Source organism: Symphodus melops, assembly GCF_947650265.1.
Source record: "Symphodus melops genome assembly, chromosome: 10".
NCBI classification, from domain to species: domain Eukaryota; kingdom Metazoa; phylum Chordata; class Actinopteri; order Labriformes; family Labridae; genus Symphodus; species Symphodus melops.
The window spans coordinates 14,122,889-14,140,541 of NC_136700.1; the positions used below are offsets into that span (position 1 = coordinate 14,122,889).

Genomic DNA, 17,653 nt, shown 5'->3' on the forward strand with positions numbered 1-17,653 from the left:
TTTGGTGTCTGACTTTTGCACATCACACTTATCACACACATAAGAAATCAGATCATTTAACTCATTGGGTAGTGCTTCCATAATGTAGATTTATTAGAATAATCAGAGTAGTGCTATAACTTCTCATTCACCGGAGCGTCTGTCAATTCTTAGATTTCATGAACGTGTTGGTCTTGGACACGGGCGCTCTGCAATGAAATCAATCTGTAAAGCAACATCATGAGAGAAATAAATCCAAACCCTACCTAATATTTATATTACTAAATACGGGATTTACAATCACAAATTTCAAGGAGCAGTCCAATAAAATCTGTGGGGTTTTTACCAACATATTAAAGAATATTAATAAATACATTTGTGTCCCTTCTTTGAGATATCTGGAGCAAACCCTTCCGGGAAAAAAAAACTGCTTAGAAATCAGTTTTTGTTTTTTTTTGGTGATTTGCCACAAAAGAAACAAGATTGACCAATATATATTGCGGCAGCACTCAAAAACTGATCAAGAAGTCAGAGTCGGGGACACACTTTAGGTCTGCTTGAGCTCAAAGCACAAAACTGATGCAACAAACTCAGTCATTTTCCTTAATCAACCAGAAAAGAAATCATCCAAAAACTCTCACCGACAGTGAGAAACCAGTAGTACCATGATACCAAGTCTGTTATAGTTATCTTTCCCTTGCTGCATTTAAACAAAGTGCCCACTGTTTGAGAAAGGAATGATGGGACAGAGGAAGTGAAGGGATGGGGACCACATAGAGGATGTTTGTGGGGGATTCATGACTTGATACAGTAAAGAAGGACAAGGAGGAGGAATGAACTGGGGATGTGTCTGGTCTGGACCCGGCTGCTTTAATTGGATTTCTGGGTGCTCTGCTCGGTTAGGCAAAGAGATTTAAGGGGGACCCTGTTGTCTTTATGGTGGTACTGTGTGTCAGAGGGATTAGAGGAGTTGTGCTTGAGGGTAAAAGTTTGTTTGTTTTGTTTTCCCAGCAGAAACTGGAGCATGATGTTTGGGTTTCTGCTTTAAAATCGTACCTGACTGCCATGCAGGATGGGATTCGTTTGCAATGCAGCCAGTGTGGGAATTTGAGTTAAAGAAAGGCGAAGAAAGAGAGATTTGTACGTGTTGTTATCTAATGTGTTTTTTTCAGCCAAAAACTATTCCGAGTCAGCAACACACGATCATCCGTTTTCATTCTGAGGGAAAATGGCCTGAACATGAAAGGTTTAACATCTAAAAACGAGCTGACAACACTCTCTATTAGCTGTGTGATTAGCTCCGGTTTTAGGGTAAATGTGAAGAGTAAAAGTCTTGCAGGAAAGGAACTGACACACCTGGTTGTTTAGTGAGCGATGATGATCGGACATTTCAGTTCATCTGAGCTTTGAATCAGTTTAACAGTAGAGGTTTTAGAGAAGGTAAGAGGGCCCTGTGGAACTACATCAGACTAGAACCACTGGACTCAGCCAGACTGTCCCAACACTGATCCTGTAGTACCGCATAATGTTTGGTTCCCATGTTCTCTTCCTCTGTGCTTCAGAACAGATTTGTCTTGATGGCAGGGTTGGGTTTTCTATGGAAGGAGGACAGGACTCCAGCAAAGGGCCCGGTCATACTGTCCGCCGGCTGCCAGGCCTTCAGGATCTCCTGAGTCTGCACAGCGGGCTGAGCCACGGCCGGGTTGGACGGCCCCAGACTGGACCAGCTGGGCGGCTTCAGTCCCTGGAGAACCGGAGAGCTGGAGGTGTTAGTGTAGATGCTGTTGACAGGAGCAGGGCTGGGGCTCAGGCTGGCAGGGCTGCCAAGGTTGCCATTGGCTGAGCCGGGCAAGGAGGCCGTGCTGTCGGGTGTGGGGCTGCAGGTGGATTCTTTGGATTCATCATCATCAGATGAAGATCTCGGCTCACCACTCTTTTTCCCTCCAGAGCTGCCACTGCTGCTGTTGCTGCCGTTGGGACCCCCAGAGCTGTTGGCTTTGGCGTTGGCTGCGCGCTCCTGCTTACGAAACTTGGCACGTCGGTTCTGAAACCACACCTGGTTAAAATGGACAGAGGTAAAATAAGCATCTGATTAGAAAAGACAGTAAAAGTATAATTACAAGAACATTATAGCTCTTCTGTAGTGATCCTCTCACCTGTACACGGGCCTCAGTCAGGTCTATCTTCAGTGCCAGCTCCTCTCGTGTGTAAATATCGGGGTAATGGGTTTCGGCAAAGACTCTCTCCAGCTCCTTCAGCTGAGAGCTGGTGAATGTGGTCCTGATGCGCCGCTGCTTCCTCTTCTCGTTCAGGCCAGAGGGGTCCGAGAAAAACTTGTAAGGAACTGAAGGAGAGAAATAATTTAAGCTTATGAGTTAAAAGTCAAATGAACAGATAACAAATCAATCAATACAGATTGACTGATGCATTATAAAAGCAGATGCCAGAAGTTTAACAGTAACCCACAAACCAAAGAGGCCCTGTGTGTTCATCAAGCAAAGCAGGCTAAGTCAAATATTTGAAATACAAGTAAAGTTATTTTCAAAGGCAATTATCCAGAATTTTTTTCCCAACCTCTCACAAAATCTTGTATAACAAGCTGGTGTGTTATGTATTTGAGTATTTGTTGAGAACAGATTCAGTGATTTATTGAGTTATTTATTAATTATGTTAACAGCTGGAACAAACTGACAAGAGAGTAAAACACATCATCAACCATTTTCTTATTTTGTAAGATTCTGAAAACTAAAGGCCTATGAGACCTCAACATAATTAAAAGACCATATCTGCTTAATGAATAGATTTTAAATGTTTTTTCCCCTTTTGTCCAAATTATAGGCCAGCCTATATTTGACAATGCTGAATCAGGGTTTTTGGTAATTTCCCATAGTTTAGAGAATTAATAATAAAAACAAAAAAAAGATGAAAAGGGTTTTTTTTACAGCCCATATATTACACGTTTTATTTTTTCAGTGTTTACAGAAAAACAGGGTTTTAGCATTGTTGGTTAGCCTTGAAGAATGTGTTTAAATTAAATGATCGTTATTTAAATGCATAAGCTAGGTGTTGTATAATTTTAAAAAAAAGGCTGTAGACCCAAACTCTTCCTAAATTGTGTGCAAAGGTGCGCGCGCGCTTGATTTATTAAGGTAGATTTGTGCAAGCTGTCCAGCTCAAATTTTTCATCGACAATGTTTTTAATTGTATATATATTATGTATCTATAATTATTTTTAATTTATTATTATTGTGCTTGCAATTAATTAAAAACAAAAAAAAGGTTATTTTTACGCAAATGCATATATCATATATTTGCTGTTGTTTTATCAAGTTTAAAAGGGGTTTTTTGTTTCACATTTCTCAACTTCTCGTTAAAAATGAACATACATTAAGATATGAATTATTACATAGGCCCCGGCTTATTCAATTAAAAATATAATTAAAATCTATTAAATTACAGATTCATGTGTAACAATCAAGGCCTCCAGTTTTTACATGTTTAAATAATGAAGATTATAAATGTAAACCATGTAACAATTCAATAAACATATATTGGCCTATTTCCTTTTATTATAGGACTATTTCACTCCATCGCTCATTAATGTCTTCATATAACATTTACTGTAATCCCGGTGGACCTTCGGGAAACCAAAATAGTCCCCTGTACCTGAGGAGTAAGGAGTGGGCTGGTGCTCCCTCAGAGCTCCCAGGGTGCAGCTGGCCGTGCTGAGGGGGGTGCAGCCCGGGTTGGAGAAGGGTCCGCTCCGGATCGGGTTGTACTGAAAGGAGCTGGCCTGGCTGCACGAGCTGAAGTCCGCGTAGGCCGACGCTTCCATGGCTGCCATGCAGGAGTCATAGGAGTTCAGGTAGGAGTAATCCATTTTATACATGGAGATCAGCCGGTGAAAACACCGGGCTGCAAAATAAATGACGAAGAGTATACTCTGACTCTGAGACGGGTGAGTCTTCAGTCTTTCTTATACTTCAGAAAAACAGAAATGATATTGTTCAAACTGGATAGAGTTGGTGTTTCTCTCCAGTTTCCACGAGGACTGTGGACGCGTCTTTCAAAACTCCTCCGGTTTTTAGATGGGTTTTTTTTCTCGCTGTCAAATTTCTTTTCCTGTAAATAATCCAGATGTTAACCCCTTTTTTTCTCTTCCGTCTCACTCTCCCCTGTTTTGTTTCCTGGTTTATCTTTCTGACTCCGCGTCCTTAGTGTTCGTCCTCTGGACTCTGCTTCGCTCTGCTCTCGCGCCCCGTTTGACAGCGCGCTGCGGCTCGCGCGGTGTTTATAATAAACTTGGCAGAGCGCGAGACAATGGCGAGGCGGTGGTCTAGTTTCCATGACAATGCCACCAGTGAGTGAGCGTGGACACGGACAGCCCCCCCCCCCCCCCCCCCCGCCCTCCCTCCCACCGCTCTCTGCACCGCCCACGCGCTGCAGAACATCACGAGCTCGCAGGTGTCAACAGAGTTAAATAATGAGTCTAAAAAACAGCGTTTAAAACAGTTAGTCTGTAAAGTCATTCTAGTGAGTCGAGTCTCATCTGGCCAAAAACAACCCAAGTTCAGAGCTATAATGAACTACTAGCCTGTTTAATAGTGTTTTGATTAGAATTGCGTTTCTTAGGCTATTCTTCATAATATTTTAAAATAATTTTAAAATTGGTGCAAAAAACAGCAGTTTTCATAAGAGACTTCTTTTCCTCCTTACAGTTGACTGAGTTATGATATTTCCCCATGTAGGCTATTCCATTTGAAGGAAGAGATGCACCACATGTGGTTTTATCTTATTTGTCACGAAGATTCCGACCATAAACCTTTAAAATGCTCATAAACCATTTGCTGTTTCGATTTGTAATCGATAGCTATGTTGGCAAATTGCAGGCCATATTTGTAGCATATGGAGTCTGCTATGGCTGCAACACAGTCGCAAAACTGTGAGGTCATGCTGGCTATTTTCTCCCATTTAAGTGTTTTGGGCCGTGCTTTGTAGTGTTGCAGTTTTCAGAACATGAATAAATATCATAACAAGCCTGTTTAAGCATGAAGACATTTCGAATAGAGCCATAAGGAAGAGACATGAGGCGCTGGGGTTGGGCTCTTTCTTTCTCTGTTCTGATATGGTCATGTGCTACACTTTTTTCTTTATGCAATAGGTTCACGTACATATAATACATGCTTGTTTAACTTTTGTATATGTGCTGCTGCAGTTTACGAACAGGTGACAATTGAATCACAGATTATTAGACTATGCCATGTATTAGGTCAATATGCGATTCAGTGGCCCTCAAAAGGCTCGTGTAAGAGCAGCTCAGCTACAGAAGTCTTTATGTGGGGAAAACGTCCAGATGTGACGGTGATTGCTGAGATTAAAAGCTTTGATTTGATTCCGATCACTTTCACGGAGATGTCACCAGAGTAAGCGTTAGTTTGATATAGGACGAGAGAGGGAACAGCGGAGACAACGGAGCCACCGCGACAGGCTAACCATAAACGCATTGACGCTCCATAAATTGGTTTAAGTTTATTGTTCGGTGTCACAATGTGATAAGTCATATCCCATACGGCCCCACCACAGACACACACACACACACACACACACACACACACACACACACACACACGCTCACACACGCTCACTCACTCACTCACTCACTCACTCACACACACTGATATCGGCAGAGGCTCTCCATGAGATTTCCGAATCTGGTGCTTTGAAAATAAAACGTCAACTTGATGCTCTTTTATTCGTCGTTGTTCTTTAAATTAAATGACTTTTCATCCTGTAGATTTCACCAAATAGTCGTATATAGTCTAAGCCACAACCAAAGATCACATTGAACGTGCACGAGAGAAATTAATTTAGTTTGGCTGTAGTGCGCGCACGCAATAGCTCAAAGGTCGCCTCCTTATCTCTGCCCGAACGGAGGCTGCACGCGCACGGAGATGCTCCTTAATGTCATTAAGCCTCCAAACACGAGCGCATGCGTGCATTATCCGCTCTGTGCTCACTTCAACTAGAAAACAAGAATTAATAATAAGAGTCATTTAATGCTGTTATTACGTGGCTGGTGAGAGATGCTGAAGGTTTGGGGAGGAGTGGCTCGTGGAGCTGTTGATGTCCGTCTCGTGCTGATGGTGTGATCCTCACTGTCTGCTGCTCCCTCCGAGGGTCTGACGCATGTTTTAGTCTAAATATAAAGAAAAATTCAACTCAGAGGAATCACAACAATGTCGGGTAATTTTGAGGGACGTTGAGTTGAATCGGCAATTTGAACTCTTCTAGTTTTTATTTCAAGAGATCTATTATAACCAATAACTGATCCAAAATATTGACCCTAAGTTCAATTTTACATAATAGTTTCTCACCTTCAGTGCATCTAATAAGAAGGATTTGGAGATTGTATTCACCTGCCTCCCTCTAAAAAGTAACAATTCATCTTTTTAGCCTAAAAGCCATGATATTTTAAGATACAATCAACATAAAACGTGCCTTAACGTCACTCTAAGGCAGCACCAAATGTACACATTTCAGTTGCATTTCAGTTCTATCTTTCTATTATCTCATTACTTTATTAAATCAATTATCCAAAAGTCTGCATTAATAAGCCATCTGACTTTTCAGGCTCCCACATGAAGCAGCAGCTCCCAGGCCGTGCCGTCTGTTGTGTGTCCTCGTCCAGTCTGTTGGGTTCAGAGGTGAGTTTACCAAGAAACTTAAATTGTTTTAAAGTTTAACTCTGCAGGCCGTTTCTGTTTCCAAAAAAAGAGCATCCAGGAGCGACCCTAGCACTCCCGCTTTAAAGCATTTCAACTTTAATCCCTTCAAAGACGGGAGCGCTCTCTTCCAGGCCACTAATCCGCCCTTAGAGCTCCTGCGCAGGGGGAGACTTCTCCTCTGCATGCGGAGGCTTTAACTTTGGACTTTTACATTCATGGACGGAAACAGTAACGGGGATCTTTGGCATTCATGACGTCTGAGTCAACAGAGGGGGACACAATGGTCCCCTAGAGGCTCCTGTGGGTCGCTGAGAGGGGAACCACGACTATAGGGATTATAGGCGAAAGGAGGACTGGGTTAGGCCTATATAACTTATTCTGCCCTTTTCTCGCCAGAGTTATGATTCAGCGGACATTAAAGGGCCATTTCACCATGTCAGTGATAATGATAGCATTAAGCATTGATGGACAATGCAAATGTAATAAAAGGTATGTTAAAGCTGCAAAAATTAAGTTCATGTTTTATTGGAATGTTGTTTCCATTTATTGATTCATCAAGTGTCTCGTTTTGAAGATCACAATTCAGGTCTTTACAAGCTAAATGTAGTTCTAAGGGTTTATTTGGAAACACACAAATCAAGCGTTTTGCAGATTTCCTTTTTTTCCCTTGATAAACAATTTCTGACTCCGGGGGGAAAGCAAACTGAGCCCATGAATAATTTTTGTCTTCCTCTGCTCATTCTAAACACGAAAGGGCCATGATCTGTAAATTATGTCTCGACATTTGTCCTCTCTGTGCTCCCATCCTCCCTGCCACACTAATTGTTTTTGATGGTCTTGCATCCACAAGACACCGGCTGGAGATCAGCAGGACTGCATGCAGATCGGCCTGAACGAACAAGAAGTGTGTGTTGGAGGTGTTTGAGTGACTGGTATCTATGATGGATGGTATTGATGGAGAGATAGAAAGGTGTATTGATAGAGACGGCATAAGGGATGAGTAAAGGATGAGACACTGGTCACATTGGCTGAAAGAAAAGCCACGCGGGAGGCCCAGTCCGGTGTCTGTCCCGTGACACGCGGTGGTTGGTCTGAAAACGAGTGAAGCTGTCAGCCTGCCGGGTTCATCCATCACGGGGGCTCAGAGAGGAACATGTTTCTCGTCTTGCTTCAGAGTGATGCAGCTATTGGTCCTGGGTGGAACCTCCTCTTTGTACCACACGTTCGTATGTGTGAGCACATTAGAAGAATGGAGTATTTAGTAGTAGCCTTTTATTTTGTATTTTTTAACTGGAGTCCGTGATAATGGTCTGATCATACATAAATCAAGTCATTTTTTTTCTCATTCAGAAAATAAATAATCAGCCGTACACTGAAAACGACTTTACTGTGATTTTATTCTGGAGGAACCTGAGGGAGCCGAATGAGAAACACATTTTTCACTTGCAATAAAGTGACACTTTAAATCAGAGTGAGGATTGTTTTTTTGTTTTTTAATTGTAGGCTACGATTGCAGCTGAACGCGATCTAATCGGCCTATAGGTTGACTGCTACTACCGATGAGTCCCCTATCGAATTTTTTTCATATTGCATGAAAAGTGCAGAGCTATTATGTGCTTCAAAAAAAAAAAAAAATGCAACCGGAGAAGAAAAAAATCAGGCCCAGGCAATTCATTCCCTGCAGAGACTGCATAATTATTCTGTAACGAAAGCGTTTGCATGGTTTGCTTGATTTATTTTCAAATTCACGATTGAATTTCCCGACGATGCATTATCCAGCTCTAATTAAAATCATTGCTTCAGCAATTAACTGGAAATCTACATTTTATTTGCATCAGGATAAGTTTATTTTAAATTAGCCTATAATGGCATTCGTTTACCTTTTATAAGCAATAGCAACATGTCAATTTATACTAAAATTATTTGCCATATTAAAAGGCTACATTTGATTGGAAACTTTGCTATGATGCATAATAAATGATTAGACCCACAGCGAGCTAAGCGAAGATACCGATAGCAAAAGAGTGGCTGTGATGCGTTATTAATGAGTTTTCTAATGTTGGTTTGATTGCCACATCTCGCTCGTGCGCGCAACAGTCGACTGATCGAATTTCCTCTTTCAGGCTCACAACTCTCAACAGGTTTACCTTTCATATTAATGTGTCTATTGCTGTGAAATTACAACCTGAAAAGTATTTTTAATCTAAGTATCCTTGTTATTGAATGTGATTATTAGGCTCAATCCTTCCTTGTAATTTGTTATTTCAGTCAAGACTGCTGACTATGTAAAAGCCGACAGGCCTGCGTGATCCACATAGCCCCGCATGTTGCGTTGCTGAAATGTGTTGTGTCATCGGCCCCCTTCAGACCCTCCTCCATCAGAGGTGGATTTGCTCGCACGTACAATTAAATCAGAAATCACAGATCACCGTTAACATCCGGCTTGCGTCGTTCCAGCAGCAGAGGCACGTGGTGCCTTTGATTTGCCCGGTGATGGATGAGAGCCGGTGCAGAAGGGAAGGAGGTGCGGTGGAGGTGGGGCCCGTTGCCGGGGGTGGTAGTCCCGTCGGTGTGCCTGTCTCCGCATTTCAATCCCCAATTACGGGAATGTAGCGTGACGCCCCGGCTCGAGACCACGGCGCGCGCCCTAACCGGGTTAGAGACGAAAAGCAACAGCAGTCAGTGTGTTGTAACATTGGACTCCCCCGTTTAAGTTGATACACAAGATCAACATCAGCTAAGGAAAGGAAATAAATGAATTTTCTGATTGATTATTATTATAATTATTATTGACTATGATTATGACTATTAAACCATTGTTTCTTTTGACATTGGCCAAATTGTAGGTTTACCATTCATAAAGACAAGCTGAAGTCTGAAAGGTGTCGTTATATGGATTAAAAAAACAACCTGCTGGAATAACTCCGAAAAACATGCCCAGATTCAGCTGAATATTGAGAAAAGAGGACCAAATTGTATGCTAGGTTGTTCTTTATAAGACATGAAATCTCATCATATTGCAACTATTTTTCACAAGGTTGAAAAATAGCTGAATATATCATCATTGGGACTCGCCTGTAGAGGAACCTGTGCCTATTTGGTTTAAAAATGTGAATCAAAATGCAACACTGTCTAATGTAAGACAATAATTGTCCTGCTCAAAGGCTGGTCATTAATAATATTCCATCATTTTGCACTCATCCAGTTGTAAATCCACTGTAACATCAGTCAAACTCGCTGTGAGCAGCCAGAACATGACGCAAAGCAGCTGCGCTGATTCTCATGCTGCTTACATCCCTCCACTGCGGCACCAGACCTGTATTACCCTAATGGATAACGACATGTTACTTAAAAAAGAAGCTTTTTAGGATAAAAACCAGGTCTCGGGAGACCACAGTACACACACGCTCACACTCACACACCCACGCACGCGCACGTACGCCACAGCTGGAGCGGCGAGGGATAGCCGCGCGCAGGAGAGCTTCTCCAAACACGCTAATTAGATCTCGAGCTCTGGCCCCGCGCTCTGAAAGCAGCCCAGCGGCGGGGCGCGCGGAGCTGTGGAAAGTTAATTGAATTAAATTCCCTCTAAACTAATTAGGCTGCAATCTGCCACGCGAGCTGTCCCTGAGCAAGGTTCGAATTAGGCGGAATGGATTTGTTCCTTTTCTTTAAAAGAAAGGAGGACAGACTGTTGTGTTTTTTTTTTTTGCTGGGCTTCTTTATGCGTCTTTCATGCAAATTTTCCCGAGGGACTTTCACGTGATTTCCTTGTGGGTAACCGGACAGCATTCGGTCCCTCTCCCCTCAAACATACACAGAAACACCACCGGTTCATCCCAAAAATACGTCTGGGGATAAACCAAGAGTCAGGAATCTAACTTCTAACATTTCAAACAAATGAAAGGAACGCTTTTTGGTGTTATTGTGCATCTTTCCAGCTGTATGGACGAGGAGCATCTTTAAGTGAGAGCAGAGAGGATCACTGAGAGAGGTATAATGGAGGTGAAATCGATCGCTTTCCTGGGGGAACACAATGAGGAAAGAAATGGAGGGAGGGATGAGTGGAGTGCGGAGGGACACGGATGAAAATCCCGCGTTAAGAGCAGGGGACAGATATGATAATGGGAGAGCTGCTAGTAGTCGTTCATCATTCAGCACCTCCACCTGGCTGCTGCTGTACCTCTCTGACTGCTCAATGCACCGCAGTGCAACTGCACAGAAATCAAACACACTCAAACCATGACATTATAACATTATATAGGTAGCAGAGCAAAGGAGCAGATCTCTCACATGAATAAAATGTTTGCAAGTTGTATTGCCTTAACTTGGGTCTTAAATCTTGATCAGGAAAGCTGTACATTTTAAAAGTTACCATGCAAGTATGGCTGACAAACTCTGCAAAGAAGGCAAGTGCCTTGAAGCCCAGGAAAGCAATATTGTGAAATGTTTTACATACCATTTTTGAAGATATTATTTGACTTGGCTTAAGAGATGAGACATGGAAGGGGAGAGAGAGATGGGGAGTGAACGCACTCAAGAGAGGTTCCCAGTATAAACATGTAGGGTGGGACAAAATCTGGATACAGCGAAATATCAGAAAACAGATTGATTGTGTGATATTACTATTGAATCGCTGGTGACACATATTAAAATAAAAGGATAAGTCTCTTGGCTATTGAACTAACCCTCTAACCACTCCATGACTTCTCAGTGGCGCTTCTGACATGAATGAGGGTAAGGTCTCAATAGGACGTTGACAGCAGGATAACAGAAGAAAGAGACAGAGGGATAATGCTGGACAGCGGTGAACCAAGTTGGAAGGGGAAGCTTTGTAAGAGGTGAAACGGACCCCCAATTCTATAAATATATTCATCCTGCACTTTTCCTTTTTAGTGACAATTCAAATGTTTCAGTATGTCGGATGTCATGATGTTGACCGATCATTTTATGATTAACCTACATCAATTATCCCAGAATAGCAGTATCCTGATGTAATCCTTCATCTGGGTCACCCAATACATTTATTGTGAGTTACCCTCCCACCCCTAGTGCTGTTTTTCAGTGGCCCTTAAACAACCAGGGCCCCCCAAATGGGCTATCATAGTTTTGGTCAATAACAGTTTCTTAGAGTAATTTCCACATTCATTTTAAGTTCAATATTATTATTGGACACAGCGTTGTTTAAATAAAGTCAAATATCCGAATGAAATACCACAAAGGAATACTCATAAAAAATGTTTCATTTCTCCCTTTGTCTACTTTTTGTCCACTAGCAGCAGCAGGGGAAGTGAAGCACCGAGACAAGAGGAGGACTGAGACAAACAGACAGACAGATGGACAGAAGAGTAAAAGGTAAGGATTGAGAGAAAGGTGAAGGAGAGGGAGAGAAGAGGAGCATGAGGTGGAGGTAGGAGGGGGTGAGGGAAATGTTGTGAGATAGAGAGGGAGGTTAGGACGATGCGGGGCCAGGTTTCTGTTTCTCCATAATCTAATCAGAGAAATGGCAGCAGTCAGAAATAGCCTGACGGACAGACTAAGAGCCTCTTCTCTTTCTCCTCCTCCTCTTATTCTCGTCTTCCTCCTCGGGGAGGGTAAATGGATACACACGTGTGCACACAGCACACACCAGCCCTACTTCCTAAACCCATAACGTGTAGATGTGTTTGAGGGTTAGAGGAGATGGGAAAAGCCTTGAGGTATCATAACTGAACCTGATCTACTGCCCAGATGCAGCCACTTTAAGAATCCCACTTTAAAAAAAAATCTCACATTTGTTTCCTTTTTTGCTGTGGGTGTGTCGTGAGTGAGCCGCACACAGAAGACATTTCAGACACTTGTGTGTACAATGAAAGCTGTGGAACACAAAAGAGATGAGATCCATGAGTAAGAAGCAGGCAAACATGCTGGGAGAGAGTCAAATAAAAAGAACAGAGGAATATTTGAACCAAACATAAGTTCTGCTGCGGCTCGCTGATAATGTGCATGACAGTAAAGGCCACTAAACTTGAATGATTTGAAATATTCATGAATATCAAAAAGGATATTTGGAATGAATGAAAAAGGATTCCAATGAGTTGTTTTTATTAGTTAGTATTGTGTTTTTTTTTTATTTAAATCAGGTTAATCTGTTATGTTTTCATTTACATAATATTTGAGACAGTCTTTAAAAGTGTCTCGATGCAAGAGCCTAGAATGACCCTACATGAAAAACAAGATTTTTGATTTTCAAAACAAGACTAATGCAGCAAATTCTTACACTTAGGAGAAATGTAAGGCATTTTTGATTTACAATGGATGGATTAATTTGTTAACAAACTATTAATCAGCTCACTTTTAATTCCATACATTCTGAATAAAAGCCGCTGGTGTGATCCTGTAAAACTGCTACAATAGAGAATAATGTGAAAACTGTGCAGTTTCTTTAAAAACAGTTGTAAAAATGAGTTCAACAGGCTGTGACAGTGAGTTGTTGTTGTTGGGGGGTCCAGACAGAGCACAGTAAGGGTGGGTTTGTCTTTTTCTACTGCATGCTAATCCCTCCCCATAGGGAAGTCATTCCTGCTGTGTGTATGTGTGTTGTGTGATATCCTTTACATTTGTGGTATTTAGTGCGCTGCATTCCCTTCTGGCGTCTGACACACGCCCCCCCACACAGAGCAGAATTCCAAGGAAATTCCTCTGACATGTCGCTTTACAAGGTGGACAAGCGTTATTGTTGCAGAATTCCCACCCAGAGACTTGTCTCTCTCTCTTTAACACTCACACACACACACAAACACACACACCACATCCATCAATCCATCAGGAGTGTCAGTAAAACACAAGCAGCACAAAAAAAAAAAAAGCAGGAATTCTCCTTTTTGTTGTCACGACTTTATTTACAGGGTGGAGGTTGGGATACAAGAATGAAAAATGTCGCTCGATTACACTTTGCTTCTCGTCAACATGCTGTTAAAACATTTATGAAAAAAAAAACCCCTAACACTTTGAATAATATTTCTTCATGACTCTAAAGTTCTCTAAACGTCTGACGGACTAGCCTGCAAAGCACCAGAACACGGCGTCATGACGGACGACATTTTTACACATCAACATGCATCAACAGACACAATTCACGTGGCATTTATGCATTACCCATCATTCAATGGGCTGCTCCGCTTTTCTGCTTGGTGTTTTTTCTTTGACGGAGAGTGAAAAGAAGAAGCAGGTTGCGTTTACAGGCATTTCTCAGTGAACGTCTGCTGCTAAGGAAATGTGCATTTCAAGTGAACAGAAACAATCTGAGGACAGCTGTCTTTGGTCGTTCATACCTCCTGCTCTTACACAGAACATGGACAAATACTGGCTTAACATGTCATATTTCTAAATGAAATGACTTCACATTTAAGCGTTTTAAGTGTTACTGCTAGTTTATATTCTACTTTAAACATCTACTAGTGTTTCAAAGACATTCTACAACCTCGTTGTTCGCCATCGAGCGGCCCATCTTCTTTTTCTCGTCTTTAACTTTCATATATTTATTTCCTCTAAATAAATATTTTGGCTGTTTTTTTTTTAGTGCTCTACACAAGAAAGTGGACAATACATGTCACAGCTAAGTTCAACCACTACAAACATGCAGCAGCACATAGTTGTTTCCAGCTGATACGATGACTCAACACACTGATGAAAACATGTTTGATGGTGTTGTCGAGGCCTCGATGCTACTTTGAGAGTCTCTGGACATATTCACCCTCCTGATATCATGTCCCAAATGATATGAACATTCGTTGAAGTATAAACGTCAACGTCCAGCTGTAGGTGAACTGACTGTGTACAGCAGCTTGTTGGTAGTAAGCGTGCTGCAAAGTTGGCTGTTGTAACTTGTTGTGTTAACTGAAACAAAGAGGCAGTGATGTGTTTATCAGAGGTACGTTTATTGGTAACGAGAACCATAAGAACTATCCATCCTCCTCATTGGATGAGGAGGATGAAGATGGTATGGTGTGGTTGTGGCAAGTGTAAGTATGGGCATAAATATGCGTCTTTCCTTTGTGTTCCTGTGTTTGTTAGTGTTCAGGACTGAGCGGCGGGCGAATGTCCAGCATTCTCGATGAGCTATCCTCTCCGAGCACCTCGAGGCGCAGACTGGGCGCACTCCGCTTCTCTTCGTCCTCTGATTGGACAGACAGACGCAGGGTGCAGCCTTTAGGTAGCAGCTCCTGCTCGTAGGCTGCAGCTAACTGGTTGACGACTCGTCGCTCGACCTGAGGGATCCGTGGTGAGGTTAGTGCTTCAGCAGAATTAAGAATATTTTATTCACACCAGACTAAGAAACTCTCCACTACTGCTTTCTACATCTCTTCTTCTTTAGTTTAGTTGCTTCATTCCTAAAACAGCATCCAAGGCCCCCGTGTCTACTTCACCTTCTTTTTGAAGTGGAGTATTCGCAGCAGCAGGCAGCTGCCTGGAGAAAAAGTGCAACTCATCATTCAACCTGAGGGATCTCTCTGTTGCGTCTGATTGGGAAATATACAGTATGGACAACAATAAAAAAAAAAAAATAAATTAAAAAAAAAGCCAAGGAGCAGAGTCAGCCATACAGCAGCTGTTGTCATAGGCACATAACGGACGCACAGCGCTTCTCTTTTCAGCGCACAATCGCTTCACGCTCCTGAGCGCTCAGTCAGCACTTCTCTGCCCTGAAGAAAAACAGCGGGTGGACAAGGGGCCACAGGTGATGTTGGCAAACTCTTGATAACAAAAAATCTCCTCATTGTCCCCTGATGATGCCTCATGTTTGTAGTCTTAAAGAAAGTTTCACACCTAACAAACGAACGTCAACGTAGTCAGAGTCAGTGTGGATTTATCTGCTTTCATTTTCTCTCATCATTTTACTGTTTGTGTCAGAAAGCGAATAACTCCCGCCACACCTGGCCAAAAACTTCTTACTGCTGAGATTTAGTGATGCTTTTTTTATTTTTAGTTTCAGCGTGTGATCTTAACTTCTCTAAGTACTCAATCCATGCGTTAAGATTTAGAGGGCCATACATCATGTTCTACTCAGCTGCCGTATATCTTTGTTTGCAGATGTGTCAAATGTTGTCACAACGTGAAGACCCAGATTGTTCAGGGTTGTTTTCAAAAACTTTCAAGGCCTTAAGATTACAATATAAACCTCTACAGACAAGCTGAAGTTGCAGTCTTGGCGTTACCTCATGTTTGATGGATCGCGCTCCGTAGTGCATGTTATACCCGCCCGCCAACAGGTCCAAAACTGGCCGATCCCACTGGAGAGTGATGTCATGGCGCTGCTTGGCCTGATGGCAGGATAAGGATGTTAAAAAGGGACGAGGGTGAGCGCGGCATCATAAAGAGTCAAACCTCGGAGAGGAGGATGAAGAGGAGTGATGAGATTCTGTCATGCAGCATGTCTTACTGCGCTAATCGACAGGCCCCTAATGCGCCTGAATCAAACTCCGGTCAATAGCAGCATTCTGAGCGGCTCATTTAGCTCCTGATGTTAACACTCCATTCAATAAAGACGCCATGTTTGACTCCAGAGAAATAAACAAGTATTACAGCAGTATTGATGTACATTAAAGGCAATGATGAGATTACTTAGCGTTTCATTATCTAACACAGAAAACACTTTTCAGGAGACACACCTCAAAATAACTTTATGCCGAGAAATAAAACGCAAATCTTAGAGACGCAGAGGGGAGAGCCAGGAGTCAGGTCCCTGCCGTCAGGACAGCAGCTGGAATATTAATAATTAAGTATTGACGAAGGCTCCACATGTTAAACACTTTAATCACATTACAGTGAGTCGTAGTGGCACGTTATATCGATCTGTTCCTGCACAGCTTGGCGGCTGCAGGACTCCCAGTCTGCCTCCAGAACACCCATGTTAGAAATGTAGGGTGCTGAAAGAGCGCACTTTGAGTCTTATTCTATGGATCGTAGAGAAAAAGCCTTCAGAAGCAGCCTGTTAGAGATGGGTCTCAAGTACAGAGATTATAAAATGAAGGTAAGATTAGTTTTATCAGTTACAATTTGAATTAGTGGCTTTTTGTACAAAGTTCAGATTTTTTTCAAACTGCAGTGAACAGAAACTATTTGTGATTCCTTTATATGCCTTCTGTTTTTGTTGGATGGATTGATGGATGGAATTTGGAGGTTCCTGCCTGTGCTCACGTTTTTTTTTATTTTTTTTTTTACCTTTTTAGCCCAGAAGCTGAGCTCTTTTCCGACCAGCTGCAGCAGCTCCGAGTGACAGAACGGCAAGAAGTACACGATCTCATTTATCCTCCCGAGGAACTCGTCCCTCCGGAACTGAGACTGGGGAGGGAGAAAAAAAAAAAAAAAACAATGACAAGAAAGCAAACTCTTGAAAGTGCAACGTTTACCTCAAATCAAAGCAAGGTGGATTATGACTTTTTTTGGGGGGGGGGGGGCTCATGTTAGTGTGGTCAATAACATGTCACCTTCAGGATTGGTCGAATTACAGACTCTTTAAACTGTCGAGAGATTTTGACGTCATTGCTTTTCTGTACATCCTCTGGAGGAGAGAAAAAAAAACAGTTACTTAATTTCTGATGCTTTTTATCTCTGTTTTGTTTGTTGATTGCTCGCCGTTTGTCATCACAGTGTGGCACTAAAGTCCTGACAGCAAATCAACAAACACCGAATAATCATTTCAGAGTTTCTTACATGTACAGAGTTTGTGTTTTTTTGTGTTTTTCCTCTCACCCAGGTTGTCAGCCAGCTTTCTGCGGCTGACCTGCTCAGTCTCCTGGCGAAGCTGCAGAGCATGCCCGGCGATTTCGTCGCTTGCAACATTCGAGGTCATGATGAAGATGGCGTCTTTACACTCAATGGTCTTTCCCTTCCCATCTGTGAGGCGACCCTGCGAGAGGAGCATCAAGACGACATCATTTTGTGATCAGAAATGCAAGAAGAAATGA

General features: G+C 42.3%; 2 protein-coding genes across 3 annotated transcripts in view; both read right to left on the reverse strand.

Annotated features, from left to right (window-relative positions):
* Positions 1 to 69: 69 nt before the first annotated feature.
* phox2a (paired like homeobox 2A) lies at positions 70 to 4,212 on the reverse strand. Its single transcript, XM_079354010.1, has 3 exons — positions 3,646 to 4,212; positions 2,136 to 2,323; positions 70 to 2,035 (listed from the first exon to the last, which is right to left on the reverse strand). The coding sequence occupies exons 1-3, from the start codon at positions 3,866 to 3,868 to the stop codon at positions 1,538 to 1,540; spliced, it is 909 nt and encodes a 302-aa protein (XP_079210136.1). The 5' UTR covers positions 3,869 to 4,212; the 3' UTR covers positions 70 to 1,537.
* A 9,352-nt stretch (positions 4,213 to 13,564) lies between these two features.
* Positions 13,565 to 17,653, reverse strand: part of clpb (ClpB family mitochondrial disaggregase) — a 29,212-nt gene continuing 25,123 nt past the window's right edge. For both annotated transcript variants that reach the window (XM_079353910.1, XM_079353909.1), the window contains 5 exons: positions 17,439 to 17,595; positions 17,174 to 17,247; positions 16,908 to 17,027; positions 15,902 to 16,006; positions 13,565 to 14,953 (listed from right to left, as the gene is read on the reverse strand). In XM_079353910.1, the coding sequence (XP_079210036.1) occupies positions 14,756 to 14,953; positions 15,902 to 16,006; positions 16,908 to 17,027; positions 17,174 to 17,247; positions 17,439 to 17,595 (654 nt within the window). In that variant the 3' untranslated portion in view covers positions 13,565 to 14,755. The remainder of the gene's footprint in view (positions 14,954 to 15,901; positions 16,007 to 16,907; positions 17,028 to 17,173; positions 17,248 to 17,438; positions 17,596 to 17,653) is intronic.

Bases quoted from the DNA above. Each gene is read 5' to 3' on its own strand.
- phox2a (XM_079354010.1), bottom strand. From the start codon at position 3,868: ATGTATAAAATGGATTACTCCTACCTGAACTCCTATGACTCCTGCATG. The intron at 2,324-3,645 runs GTACAGGGGACT...TCTCTCCTTCAG, and splicing joins GCCCACTCCTTACTCCTCAG to TTCCTTACAAGTTTTTCTCG. The intron at 2,036-2,135 runs GTGAGAGGATCA...CATTTTAACCAG, and splicing joins TGACTGAGGCCCGTGTACAG to GTGTGGTTTCAGAACCGACG.